At 37.6% G+C, this 12,861-nt stretch overlaps 1 protein-coding gene across 1 annotated transcript in view; it reads left to right on the forward strand.

The window, feature by feature from the left end:
* MCTP1 (multiple C2 and transmembrane domain containing 1) overlaps positions 1-6,712 on the forward strand; it is a gene marked incomplete at its 5' end in the record, with an annotated part of 508,994 nt that extends 502,282 nt beyond the window's left edge. The window contains 3 exons of the mRNA XM_080804324.1: positions 1,187-1,304; positions 3,552-3,649; positions 4,638-6,712. Coding sequence (XP_080660450.1) covers positions 1,187-1,304; positions 3,552-3,649; positions 4,638-4,709 — 288 coding nt within the window. The 3' untranslated portion in view covers positions 4,710-6,712. The remainder of the gene's footprint in view (positions 1-1,186; positions 1,305-3,551; positions 3,650-4,637) is intronic.
* Between the last annotated feature and the right edge of the window lie 6,149 nt (positions 6,713-12,861).

Here is a 12,861-nt window from a genome sequence, read left to right on the forward strand (position 1 = left end):
AGGCAGAGAGGCAGGCAGAGAGAGGGGGGGAAGCAGGCTCCCCACTGAGCAGAGAGCCCGATGCGGGGCTTGATCCCAGGACCCTGAGATCATGACCTGAGCCGAAGGCAGAGGCTTTAACCCACTGAGCCTCCCAGGCGCTAGTGAAGTGCATCTCTTCTAGGCAGTATAGACAGACAGATGGATGGGTCTTGTTTTTTTATCCATTCAGCCATCTGATACTTTTGACTGGAGAATTTATCTTATTTAAACTAATTACTGATAGGTAGGTACCTATTGGCATTTTGTTAATGTTTTCTGTTTTGTAGTTCCTGTGTTCCTTTCTTCTTTTGTGATTTGATGACTTTCCTTGCTGGTATGCTTTGACTGCTTTATTATCTTTTGTGTATCTAGATTAGGTTTTTGCCTTGCAGTTACCAGGAGGCTTACATATTAGAACTTGTAATAGTCCATTTTAAGTTGGTAACAATGTAAGGCTGGCTGCTTTCTAAAGCTCTACATTTTAACTCTTCACCCCCATGTTCTGTTTTTGAGGTTACATTTAACATATTTTAATCTTATGAATTCCTTAACTAATTACTGTAGTTACATTTGGGGGGCTCCTCATGAGTATCTAAGTTCTTTTCAAGGAGATGCCAGTGTGGTGTAGCGATGGTATCCCGCAGCATACGTTTCCTCAGAGCACTTTCCTAAGCCTCTAAATGTGTGCCAGACTTGAAGCTTGCCATGCAGGCTTGAAGCTCCAGGACAATCCAATAGGTCTCTTTCACAGACTGTGGATGTGTTTTAGCCTAATGTCTGTGCAGTGCCCTGGGGGTGGGAGCCTTCCAAAAACTCTCTCTGTAACTGTTATCAGTCGTGTGGGACCCAGAAATACAAGAGCTCGGAGATCAAGGGCTACTCCCTCAGTGGCAGCTGTAAAAACCAGGGCACCAGGGATATGTAAAACCTCCTCTCTGAGAGAGATTGCTGTTCCAGAGCATGGCACAGAGCCTGCTCACCAAGGTTTCTGGAGAAGTCTACAGTCAGCCCTTACATGTGAGTTTAATTAGAAGCCTGCCCCTTAGGCAGAACTGGGATGGTAAGCTCAGGGGTTTGTGACAAAGGCTGAGCATCTGAGTCTGTTGCCTCTAGCTATGTCCTCAGGGTTGTGGCTGTTTAAAAACTCTTTTTGCTTTGGTTACAGTCCTGTGGGACCTGTGAGCCTAACCACGTTAGCCACCACAGCCAGGTGATACACCAGTGTCCCCCAGCAGCAGCTACAAAAGTCAGGGGTATTAAACAAGGCCAGAAGCTCCATACTGGTAGATATTTATAAGCTATAGTGAGGCAGAGAGTGCAAAGACTGCATCTAGTGGACTCTGTTCCCTGAGAAGCCCATAAACTCTTAAAATGTGCCAGACCAGAGGGTTGAGCAGCAGCTCAAAGCTCCTCCATAAGCAAATCGGCTTCTTTCTCAGAAAGAGTGGGGGTGTCTAACAGTCTGCTATCTGTACAGTGTCTTGGGGATGGCAGTCTGCCAAGAATGGTCTGAGTGTTAGAGTCCCATGCAACTCAGGAATGGAAGCAACCCTGGCCTACTGAGCCCAGCAATCAAGGGGTGTCCCTTTGCTGGCAGCCACAAAAACCAAAGCACTAGATGTGCGTAAAAGCTCCCCTCCAGAAAATGTTGGTGCTCTGAAGCATGGCAGAGGGACAGCGTGAAGCTGGTGCCTGCCAGCTGGAGGGTAAAATTGGTACCCACCAGCTTTACAAGGCAGATAGAGGGAGGGGAGTATCCCAGTAGGCCCCGGCCCCTCCAGCTGAAGCTTTAAGGGTATATGAAAGAGATGCATTTGCTAAAGTCTGGGTGCTTTTCTAATGGCTGTTTCTGTGCTGTACCCTCGGGAAAGTGAGTCTTCACTTGAGCCCTCTGAGCCATGTTTCAGTTCACTACAGCTCCTTATGTCATGATTTTCAAAGCCAGCTCACCTCTCAGGTGCAGGACTTAAAAGCTGGGGTGCCTGATGGAGGGTACAACCTGCTGGTCTTCAGAGAGAAGCTCCGTGTTTGTGAGTTACATTGTAATCGTGGGTTGCCTTGCTGGGGTAGGATTTATAATGAGCCTTTGTCACAGCCTCTCCTACTCACTTCCATTGGCCTTTTGCTTGTTTCTCTGATGTGAAGTCACTCAGCTAGTTTTCAGGTCTGTCTCAGAAGGAACTGTTCCATATGTAGCTGCAGATTCGGTGTATACATGGGAGGAGGTGAGCTCAAGATCTTCCTACCTTGCTCTATTGAGCCACCTCCTAGATGTAAAACCAGACATAAAACTGGGGCACCATACACATGTCAAGTCTCCCCTCAGGGAGATGCTGACCATCTGTGGAGTGTGGCACAGGGAGCATGTGGAGATAGCATCCACCAGCTGGAGCAAGGCAGAGGGAAATTGCAGACATGGCACCCCAGTCTCTGGCTCCAGAGAGCACCCCAGCAGTCCCTTGAATGTGTGTCTAACCAGAGGCCCACCCCTCAGGCTAATGTTCCAAGACAAGCAAATGAGTCTCTCCTGAAGTCCAGGTAACCCTCAATTAACTGTTTCTATGTTGGGTCCTGGGGTGACGCCAAGCACACAAGTCCTTTAAGAACCATTTCTCAGATCACCATAGCCTTGCGGGTCTCGTGGACCTGAGCCCCATTGCTTTTCAAAGGTAGGTATTTTGGAGAGTCCCCTCATAGGTGCACGTGTTAAAAGCTGGGGCTGCCTGATATGGGGCTCAAACCCTTCACTCCTCAAGAAGCTACAGTTTTTGAGTTCCCTCCTGACCCTGGTTGCCACACTGGGAGTAATGTTGTTGCTGAGTTTAGGTCCCAGCCTCTCCTACCTGCTTCAGAGTGAGACTTCCCTGAGCACTGGATATGTGGGAGGAGAGTTCAGGATCCTCTTGCAACACCATCTTTAAAGCTGTTTTTTTTGTTTTGTTTTGTTTTTTTTTTTTTTAAAGCTGGTGGTAAACTCTTTCTCACTTCAGGTCATTAAAAAAACAACAACAACAAAAAAAAACCCACAAGGACAGCTGTCTTCTAAACATTCGGTTTGCATAACATTAACACCTCCCCCCACTCCAAAAAAACAGTACCGTTTCTCTTTTGAAAAAGGGAAAACCAGTAAATCAGACTTTTTGTCTTGAAAAGTTTCATCACAGATGAAATACTAAAGCAAGCCTTCTAAGTAATATGACACTGAGTGGCAAAGCAAGACACAACCTTGCATCCTTGCCAGGTTTGTTTCTCAAATAAAAAGCCTTTCCTATGGGAAGAAGCCACTGAAGTACAGAGAGAAAACTAGAGCTGCCATTGAGTTGGGATGGAGTGAGGAAGGGGACAAAGGAAAGGAGAAAGAAAAACAGGGAAGGGGAGAGGGAGGAAACAGAGGGTATTGGTTCATTCAGTGGAGACTGAAGAGCAGCCTAATCTAGATCTTCGAATCACTACAACATATGGAAATATATGTGATTTTTGTAATTCCTAACTCTGGAGTTTCAATAATGTTTGACCGATCACTTTTTCAGGCATCAATAAATTTACAAAGAAGCTTCGGAGTCCATATGCAATTGATAACAATGAACTACTTGACTTCCTTTCCAGAGTCCCTTCAGATGTACAAGTGGTATGTAGGTTTCACTATTACTCTTATTTAACATAGGATGGAATTGGGTTTTCACTTTTTATCCTTTTAATTTCAAAGGTTTAGAAGAGCCAGTTAAAGTTAAAAAGTTAAGCTACTTAAAGTTTAAATCTGTAGCAGATTTTGCCTTTCAGGAATTTAGCCCACTTGGGGTATTACCCAAGAAGAACTTTTATAAAGCATGGGGAATGGAGAATGACCTACCAGAGCTCATAGGGGCAATTTTCCTCCAAGGAAGGTTCACCTGATTTGTGAAGGGAAGTCATCATTACCTGAAGAGAGGAAAGGGGAATATAGATGATGAAAGCAAAAGGTGCCAGTGAACATCTGAAAAAAAAAAACACTTCTTTGCATAATTTGCAGGAAATAAGTGAATTTTAAAAATGCATCTTTTGGAGACCGTTAGGGGACTGGGTGGAGAGTAACTGCATTTTCAAGACTGGGGTACATCTCAGTCTTTTAAAATTCTTTGAGGTTAACTACTCATGCCCATTAGTTATCAGCTATTTTCTGAATAAATAATATTTTTATCAAAATCTTGACACTATGTTGGAGCAATACCTTTCCTCCTTAGTTTCAGCTGAATTTTTGATTTGGTATCCGACGTGAGAATAGGCTGGAGGGAGATTAAGCCTAAACTAAACAAACAGTAAATTGCAAAGAACCATTATTCAGCCTTTCAAAATTAAGATGGTTTTGCTTTTAACCTAATGTGTTACTGACAGTGAGGAGGCAGCCTATTACCAAAGTTCACAGCAGTGCTCTCACGTAATTTCTGGCAGGATTTCCCTTATGATTCTTGCTCTATCACTCTATTGTTTTCTGCATCCCAGCTGCAGATCCCATAGACCTTCCAGGGTGAGTGTTCTTCCCACCCCTGCCTCCAAGCAGTCTCTCATTCCTTTGCTTTTCCTTCCTTTGCCAGAAAGTGACCACCTGACCAGTCTTTCTCTGAACTCTGTTTAAACAGGTGCAATACCAAGAACTGAAACCAGATCCTTCTCACAGTCCATGTAAAAGGAAGAAAAACAATCTTGGCTAGCCAGCTCCCAGCACTGAGGAGACCAGCATCTGTTTGGGAAGATAAAAGAAAAAGCCTTCAGCCTCAGCAGCATTTCCTTTCTTCCTGCTTTTTATTTATTTTGCCTTTTTATCATGATCGAGAGAATTTGTAAATAGTGTACAAAGGCATATGTCTTTGAAAATATACTTCCATTGTACAGACTCAATTTGATAAAGGTGTAGCTGTTGCTGTGTGAAAGCCTTGTTGGCTGCGGATAGTATTATAACACACTGGAACAACAAACAGAAGAATGGTAACATTGGGAGATATGTACTTCTCTAATTACGAGTAGAAGCACTAGAATATTACATTAAATGCTCAGCTGTGCTCTGATTAAATCTACATAAAATGTAAATGTCAATTTGATTTTTAAAGTTTTTTTTTTAATGTGACTATTTTTTATCTGAAAAGTAATCCATTACAGTTTTCTATGTTTTATACATTTCAAAAGGGAAGGGGGAATCCCAAAATCTGAATTATGGAACAGATGCATTTCAATTTAACATAGACGCTGACTTCAGATCCTGACTTTCATTCCTGTGCAAATTACTGAGATATGACTCGGCTTATTTTAAGCTAATGAGCGAAGGTACATTCACTGTCAGGATAATCTTCCACACTCTACAAAGAAAACTTTCAAACCTTCTATCATTCCATCTAAAACCTTAAAATCTCCACAGGATTACACATAAATACTGCCAGGTTTATAAATGATTGCCTATCTGAATTTTTATACCTACCACTTCTTTAATTTGTACCGAGTTAGCAAGTTAGCAACCCCGTTCAGTTGTCAAGAATACTAGCAAACTAAATCCGTGTTGCTTTTGGTGTCTCTGTGCATCTAAAAATACTTAATACTCAAGTGTTATCACACACACAAAAAAGTATCTTCTTTCTCATAGATTACTGAAATGCTTTAATGCATAGTATGATTTTTGTTAGTGTGAATTTTAATGTAAAGAATGCTAGTGTGCTAAGTGATATGCCAGTGTTTCATTACATTCATTTATAGAAAAACTAATCATTCTTGATAATATGAATGCATGAAACCTAATTTGTAAAAAACAAAAACAAAAACAAAAACAAAAACAAAACAAAAACCAAAAAACAGAAAACTGCTTATGGGGAGGGGAGAGTTTGCCTTTAAAAAAATGTTTCACTACTTACCAGAGAATCTATACTTAAACATTGCATTCCCAAGACTTATGGTAGTTTTTGTACCTAGCTCCCTGATAAATCAAGGGAGTATACCTCTGGAGAGAGAAATAATTTGGTAAGAATGTTTTACTTCCCTGACTGGGTAGGGGATTAAGATTGGCTGAAAATGCTGTAGAAAATGTTTTGCACTACTTCATTAATAGACTGGGAAAGGGTGAAGGGGGAGGGTTATGATGGAAAAACATAGAAAAGCCAGAAGCCAGAAATATATATTTCACTCTAAAGGAAGAGACTTTAAAAATAAATTTAATCTCATCAAAGCTAATTTTTAAAGTATTTTTATTTTAAAGCAACGTTGTTAAATACTATTTCTTATGACAGAACTATTTTGATCTGTTTATACACTATGCTTGAAAGAGAATGTCAATTAAATTCCCTTTCTACAGAAAGGGTTTGACCTCAATATGCTCTATTTAGCTCACCATGTTTATAATGACATGCTTCTATCTGCATACCATCACTGTTTGTGGCTTAGACATAATAATACTCCATGAAGCTGATGTTACCAGAGAAAGTTTATTGATGGGATAATTTGTTTGAAATACCTTTTAATTATACCTTATGTGAGATTTATGTTCCGTGCTGACAGTGTCTACTCAAATGTCTACAAGCCTGATATTGTACAACCTCAGATGTACCTAGTGCATAGTAACCATTAACAGATGCCTAATTTTTGTTTCATTCTACCAACTTTCAGATGTTAAATTCAGTGGTAATGTTGACTCTACATTCACTGCATTAAATAAAAAAAAAAAATCTTTTCTAAGTATAATCAGTACTCCTTTCTTTTCCTTTCCTTTTTTTTGAGGAGAGGGGTTTGAGAGAGACTTGCTGGAGGATTGTTTGTATATTCTTATAAATGATACTTTGCTTGAGAAATTAGGTTTGGTTTGGACAAAAAAAGCCTTTTCTGAAACGTTGACTATCGTATGAAACGGACTACTTTCGAAGGAGTGAGCATGCAATGACGTTGATAGAAGAATAAGAACTATCTTGAGGCATGAAATGATATTCAGAGGAATCTTCACTGTTTTAAAAACTACTATATTCACAGGCTGAAAAGAAGAAACTGTCTAATAAAATTTTAACTCTTTTCCCTTTTCACATAGGTACAGTTTTGTCTTTTGAAAGCTATTTACCTTGATTTAGTTTTCAAAGATTTTCCATTTAGTATTTTAAGAGATCTTTATGAGATTCAATGTCACTCCAAATAGACGTGAGACTGCTAAATCTGGTAATGTTGTCAACTATTAAATATATTCCTCAGTGTCTTTCAGTGAGTAAATTCACTAAAGGTCATTCACATGACAAAGTACTATTGTTGCTATTAATTGTGGTAATTCCTAAGAAAGGCATATTTTAAACTTTTCATTTGCAAAAAAAACATAATACTTGCTCATTTTGGTACTGTTCCACAGATTCAAGCTGACAGATGCTATAAGGATTCCAAATTATATTTGAACCATACTAATTACTAGGATAATCTGAACTGAAAGATTAAAAAAAAAAAATTAAGTGCTCTCCACATCCTAAGTGGGGCTTGAACTCCCAACCCTGAGATCGAGAGTCTCATGCTCCACCGAATGAGCCAGCCAGGACCCCAAACTGAAAGACATTTTTTTAAACGACTTTGCTTTGTGATACATTTATTGAATACCTATTACTATTATATGACTTGCCCTGTCACAGGCAGTGATTCAACCAGTGACAGTATATTAAAATCAAATCTGGAGCGAAAGTATAATAACAAAATTTAATTAACAGGTTTCTGAAAGTATCTTTTATAGAATTTTATTCTATTTTTTCTGAGTAGCCCAATTTATTTAATTTATAATTTAAAATTTTAAAAATTTAAATTCAGTTAGCCAACATATAGTAGTACATCATTAGTTTTTGATGTAGTATTCATTGATTCATTGGCTGCGTATAAGCCAGTGTTCGTCACATCACGAGCCCTCCTTAATACCCACCCACCTCCCCTCTGCAACTCTGTTTCCCAGAGTCAAGAGTAGGCTCTCTGCACTATTTAAGAATTTTATTCTATATATAAAAGTGAAAAAAAATTCGGTAGTAAGCTCTCTTATTCAGGGACCATGGGAACTTTTTTTCCCCACTTTGATCTTAATATCCAAATGTCTGTAATGCTGTAAGTGATCTAATTTTGTGTTAACTAGTGTTATTCAGAGGCTTTAATTTCAGTTTATACACTTATTAAATGTACCTCAATATTTCTGAGTTTTGCACTCATCATTAAAAGCAAATAAAAAAACTGTACTATCAGGCAATTGATGTTCCAGAAAATCAAGTAAAGAGATCGACCGTTAAACTTCTTGCAAAAGCTTCAGGTATTGTTAAAGGAACACTTATTTAAATTCTGGGGCTTTATATGTCGAGTGTGAGTATGTGTATGTGTACAGATGTCGATTCATTTGTTTGATTAGAGTATCCAGAATCAGCCTTCTCTAACTGTTCCGTCAAGTATGAATTAAAACCACATAAAAAATGTAATGAATACTTACAATAGTGTCATTCCTTGCAATTATACTTCTCTTCCCTGAGATGCCTGGTGTAACTCACTGAAAGAAAAAACATAAAACCTTTTTTGGGGTGAAAATGTTAGTTTCTACGTTTGTACAGTGGCAGTCACATCGTAGAATTTATAACAGCGGAGTCTAGAGATTTAAGAAACACTAAACAAAATGTCTCATTATGTAAGAATCCTATGCAAAAAACTCCCAAAACAGTAAATGTACAAAGTGGTCACGTGCCGCCGAAGCTAACACCACAGTGAAAGGTTTGCTGGAAGGTAATGATTATGACACTTTCCCTAGGGGATTTGTGCTAAGAACCAAAATAAGTGTAACGAGTACATAAATGGTCTCAAATGAGTTTTAATTTATTGAGATCTTCCTTTTTTCACATTCTAAATTAATAACAAAGAAGTGGTCCCTCAAATGCACAAGCTGTATTTTTGTAGACAGGTTTTTTTATTTATATGATGCTTGTGTCTCCACATGTTACCGAACAATTATAAAACTCCATTAAAAAAAAAAAAAAGTAGAGGCACTGCTGTTCTCTTCTAGGCAATTAATAGCATTACTATATTAAGCTGAAAGCTTCATTTGTATTAAAACCAGAAATAGGTAAGTAGCTTTGCTATAGTTTTCTCAGTCTATAGCAAAAGTAAACATGCAACATAATTCTCCCATGCTGCAGATTTTTCTGTGTTCCTTCAAGAGAAAAGGAGCGACCAACCTGAGTCAGTGAAGAAACCTGCAAAGCACATCTCCTCAGGAGGAATGTGTTAGAGATCCTAAGACCTGGCTTGTTACTGCTACTGTGGCAAGACAGCAGGATAGGCTCAGTTCCAGTTCCTATCAAAGACAAGCTTCACAATGCATGAGGCAACAATTTATTTTGCTAGAATTCAAATAGTAACAAGTTTAGGGGAAATGCTGACTGCTTAAAGAAAGGAGCACACTTGGCCCCAAACAGTCTTACGGGCTCTTGATCACAGGAGACCCACCTGAGACAAGTCAACAGTAATTAGAGAAGCAGCTGGACTACAGAAGGGAGCTGAGAGGAAGGGTACCACTTCTTGTCCCAAGTTCAGAGATCTTCTAATAAAGCCATCCAGAGAACCAGAAACCTTACAACTCAACTTGACATCATTCCCTCAAAACATCCCTCCTTTGTATAGCAATGATGATGACAATTATAAGCCCAAATCTGTGTCTAAACTATAATAGTAAAATCATGGAAAATAGTTTACTTCTGTAAAGAACTAATAAACTCTTGAAAAACTCTGATGAAGACTTAAGTGTCTATTATCTCTTATACAGAGGGATAACGTTTGTGTTTTTGTTGACTGTTGTGTAACACGGGAGGCAACTAACTCAAGTTCTGACTGGACCTTACACAATGGTATTCTTACCCCTTACCTTTGATCTGGAACTCTTACACAGCAGATTCTGTTAACATAGAGAACTAGCAAACTTACAGCAGGGTCTTTGAAGCACCCGGGAACCCACTGGGAAAAGTCAAATACTTCTTACGTTTGAAAAACTACTTTTAAAATAGATCAATGTGGTGGTCCATTTTATTTGTTTGAAGTTGAACATTACTTTAAAAATTTCTCTGTAGGATTAGAAAAAAAAAAACGCATCTTCAGATATAATAGAGAAAACCTTTTTTTTGGGGGGGGGGGGAGGGTCAACACAAAACATCTGGCACTTGATAACCAGGAGTCAGGCACACCAACTCTCCCAGGGTAGGGCAGCAGGTACACACCATTCTTGTGGCACTATGATGTTAATGCGGAGAACACAGAAGTACCTGATACTCCATGATCTCCCATAACTGTGACAACCCCCCAACAAGCAGGTGAGAAATCCTCCCCCCTCAAACACATTAATATGATATTCCCTGGTGTACTGTAGTTACATTACTGGTATCCAATGAGTTTATATAAAATCATTGTTAAAATATTCTATTTCAATTGTACTCCTTAAAACAATACCTTACAAGAAACCATTTTCCTGTCCTTCACAGAAGAGGTGCCAAATAATATGCTCTGGAGAATAGTGGCAAGACACTTTCACTCAGAATTCTCTCAGTGAACAACAGGCTGCCTGCATCTGCCATAGTGTTGTGAATAATAAAATCAATAGTAAAAAAGAATTTTTTCCAGGTCTGTGATGATATAAGAAAAAAATTCTTGGTAACACAGTAGCACTCTCTCTTCAAATAGATTCAAATGTAGCCTTCATTCAATCTGAGTGTTCTCCCTGAGTTTTGGTGTTGAATCTGAAAAAAAAAAAAAAAATCAGACAAGCAATTCTTTAGGTTCTACAAATACTTCTAAAATGAGAAAAGGCCAATAGTGAAGCTATGTTTTCATGACTCCACATGGCAATTACATGGAGGAAGTTTCATCTTTGGTAATTGAAGAATCTTCCTAGAGCAATGACCCCAACACGGTTACACACTGCTTGGAAGGTGGTTAAAAAGAAGACTGAAGAAGCCTGCCAGTAAAATGATGAGCCAGATTCACTCTTAAAGGAGGGGGCATATAGTGCAGGTATATATATTTTTTAGAGATCTGCATTAGATGGTACTATGTTTAATTACAACCTTCCCTAAAGAAAAATGGCATATTTTAAAATGTACTTTATATTTTAAAAATCCAGTTATATGCCAGTTTAAATAAGAGCTTTAGAAAATTTTCAAGACTTGATTCACATTTATCTTAAGAGCACTACTTTCAAAAATAAGAGTTACTGGCATTATAAATATAAATCATGTTACAGAGAAACTTGGAGAAGTGACTATTCGAAATTCTATCATAAATACACCACTATTAGCAATGTATTTGCCTATAATTTTTTCCACTATGTAATTATATTTGAAGTAATTTTTAATTACATCCCATTTTTTAAAAAAGAACTAAAATTAGTCAAGGAAAAATAGCTTTGGGAAACCCATTCTAACCACTTTTTATAAATGGCTCTTAACTTCTCCTTAAGCCCATTTCCTCCAATAACATGACTTTGCATGAACTTACACATTGTTTGAAAGGATGAATAAGGGAACTAAAGTCATGGGGAAGGAAACTAGATTTGCTTAACCTTGAGGAAAAGACTGAGTACTGCTGGTCCGATAGTTTATTTCTGAAAATACCAGTAAAACCAGTATTTTTATTCTTCTTTTTGATTGAGTTTCAACTAAAAAACCTTCCATAAAACAATTATCTCAACCATTTGGTTTATTGAACATTATACAAAACTTTCAAAAAGTTTATTTGTGAGAGTAGAGAAGCTGCCTATACACCTTTTGTCTGATTTGTATACTTTCATTAACTTTTTTCAATCAATCTATTAATAACCTCTTGATTTTTTAAACTAGAATGACTCCTAACCATTTTCCCCCTCATCCCTTTGCCCAGTTTTCAACTTTGTAATTCTGCTTGTAAGGTTTCATTTTAATTTTACTGAGTATTATTTATTGCTCTGTAATTTCATCTCTATGTAGGAAAAACAAGAAACAATGCAAAACAGAAATGCATCTTTGGGATGAAGTCAGATACCAAAGAAACATATTCGCTAAAACAAAAACAAAAAAACTGTTATAAATCAAACCATTCTGGTCATTAGAAAAATTTATCAGTGTCATGACATAAACCATTGCTGACCTAACCTTTAAGTTGAGAAGTACTGACAACAAACTAAGTTCTTTTTATCTGTCACCACTTTAAGATTAATGATTTTTTCAACATGACTATTTCGAGGACAGAAAAATGGAGAATCATTGGAATTTTAGTTCATCTACTATTAAGATAAATGATAGTATAATAGGTGTAAATTCAAAGTTGGATTCCAGATTTTCTGTTCAGTGCAACTTACCTACTGGAATTGCTAAGCAAATTTTTAAAAAATTTCCTTTCTTCAGTAGAACTAAATTCCATGTTCCAAAGAGTAGTTAGCCATTCTCTATTAATGTTTAAGACCCATTACGCATAAATTTTCATTTGCTCCAATTCAGATGCTTTTGAGAGGAAGATCAGATTAACCAAATCTGGGTTTACTATTCTAAAAAGATTTAGGGGCCATAATAAAAGTAAAAATTGGTGGAAATATTTGTTTCAATTCTAACTGAAGAAGGCTAATTGTAAATGCTTGAATAAGGAACTTTTATTTTTTGGTCTATGTTAAGGGCAATATTATATATTACAAATTACATATATAAGTAATACTATATACTTGTTTTATTAGAAGTATTGTTTTTATTGTTATAAAAACAATATTGTTTTGTTGTTTAAAATTGTTTCAAAAACAATTTGTTGGCTACTTTGCTGATTTACTACTATTGGATCTTAATTCAGGAAGTAGTTTAAAAATCCAGAAAAGTTCACAAT

The sequence above is a fragment of the Martes martes genome (genome assembly GCF_963455335.1).
Source record: "Martes martes genome assembly, chromosome: 5".
NCBI lineage: Eukaryota > Metazoa > Chordata > Mammalia > Carnivora > Mustelidae > Martes > Martes martes.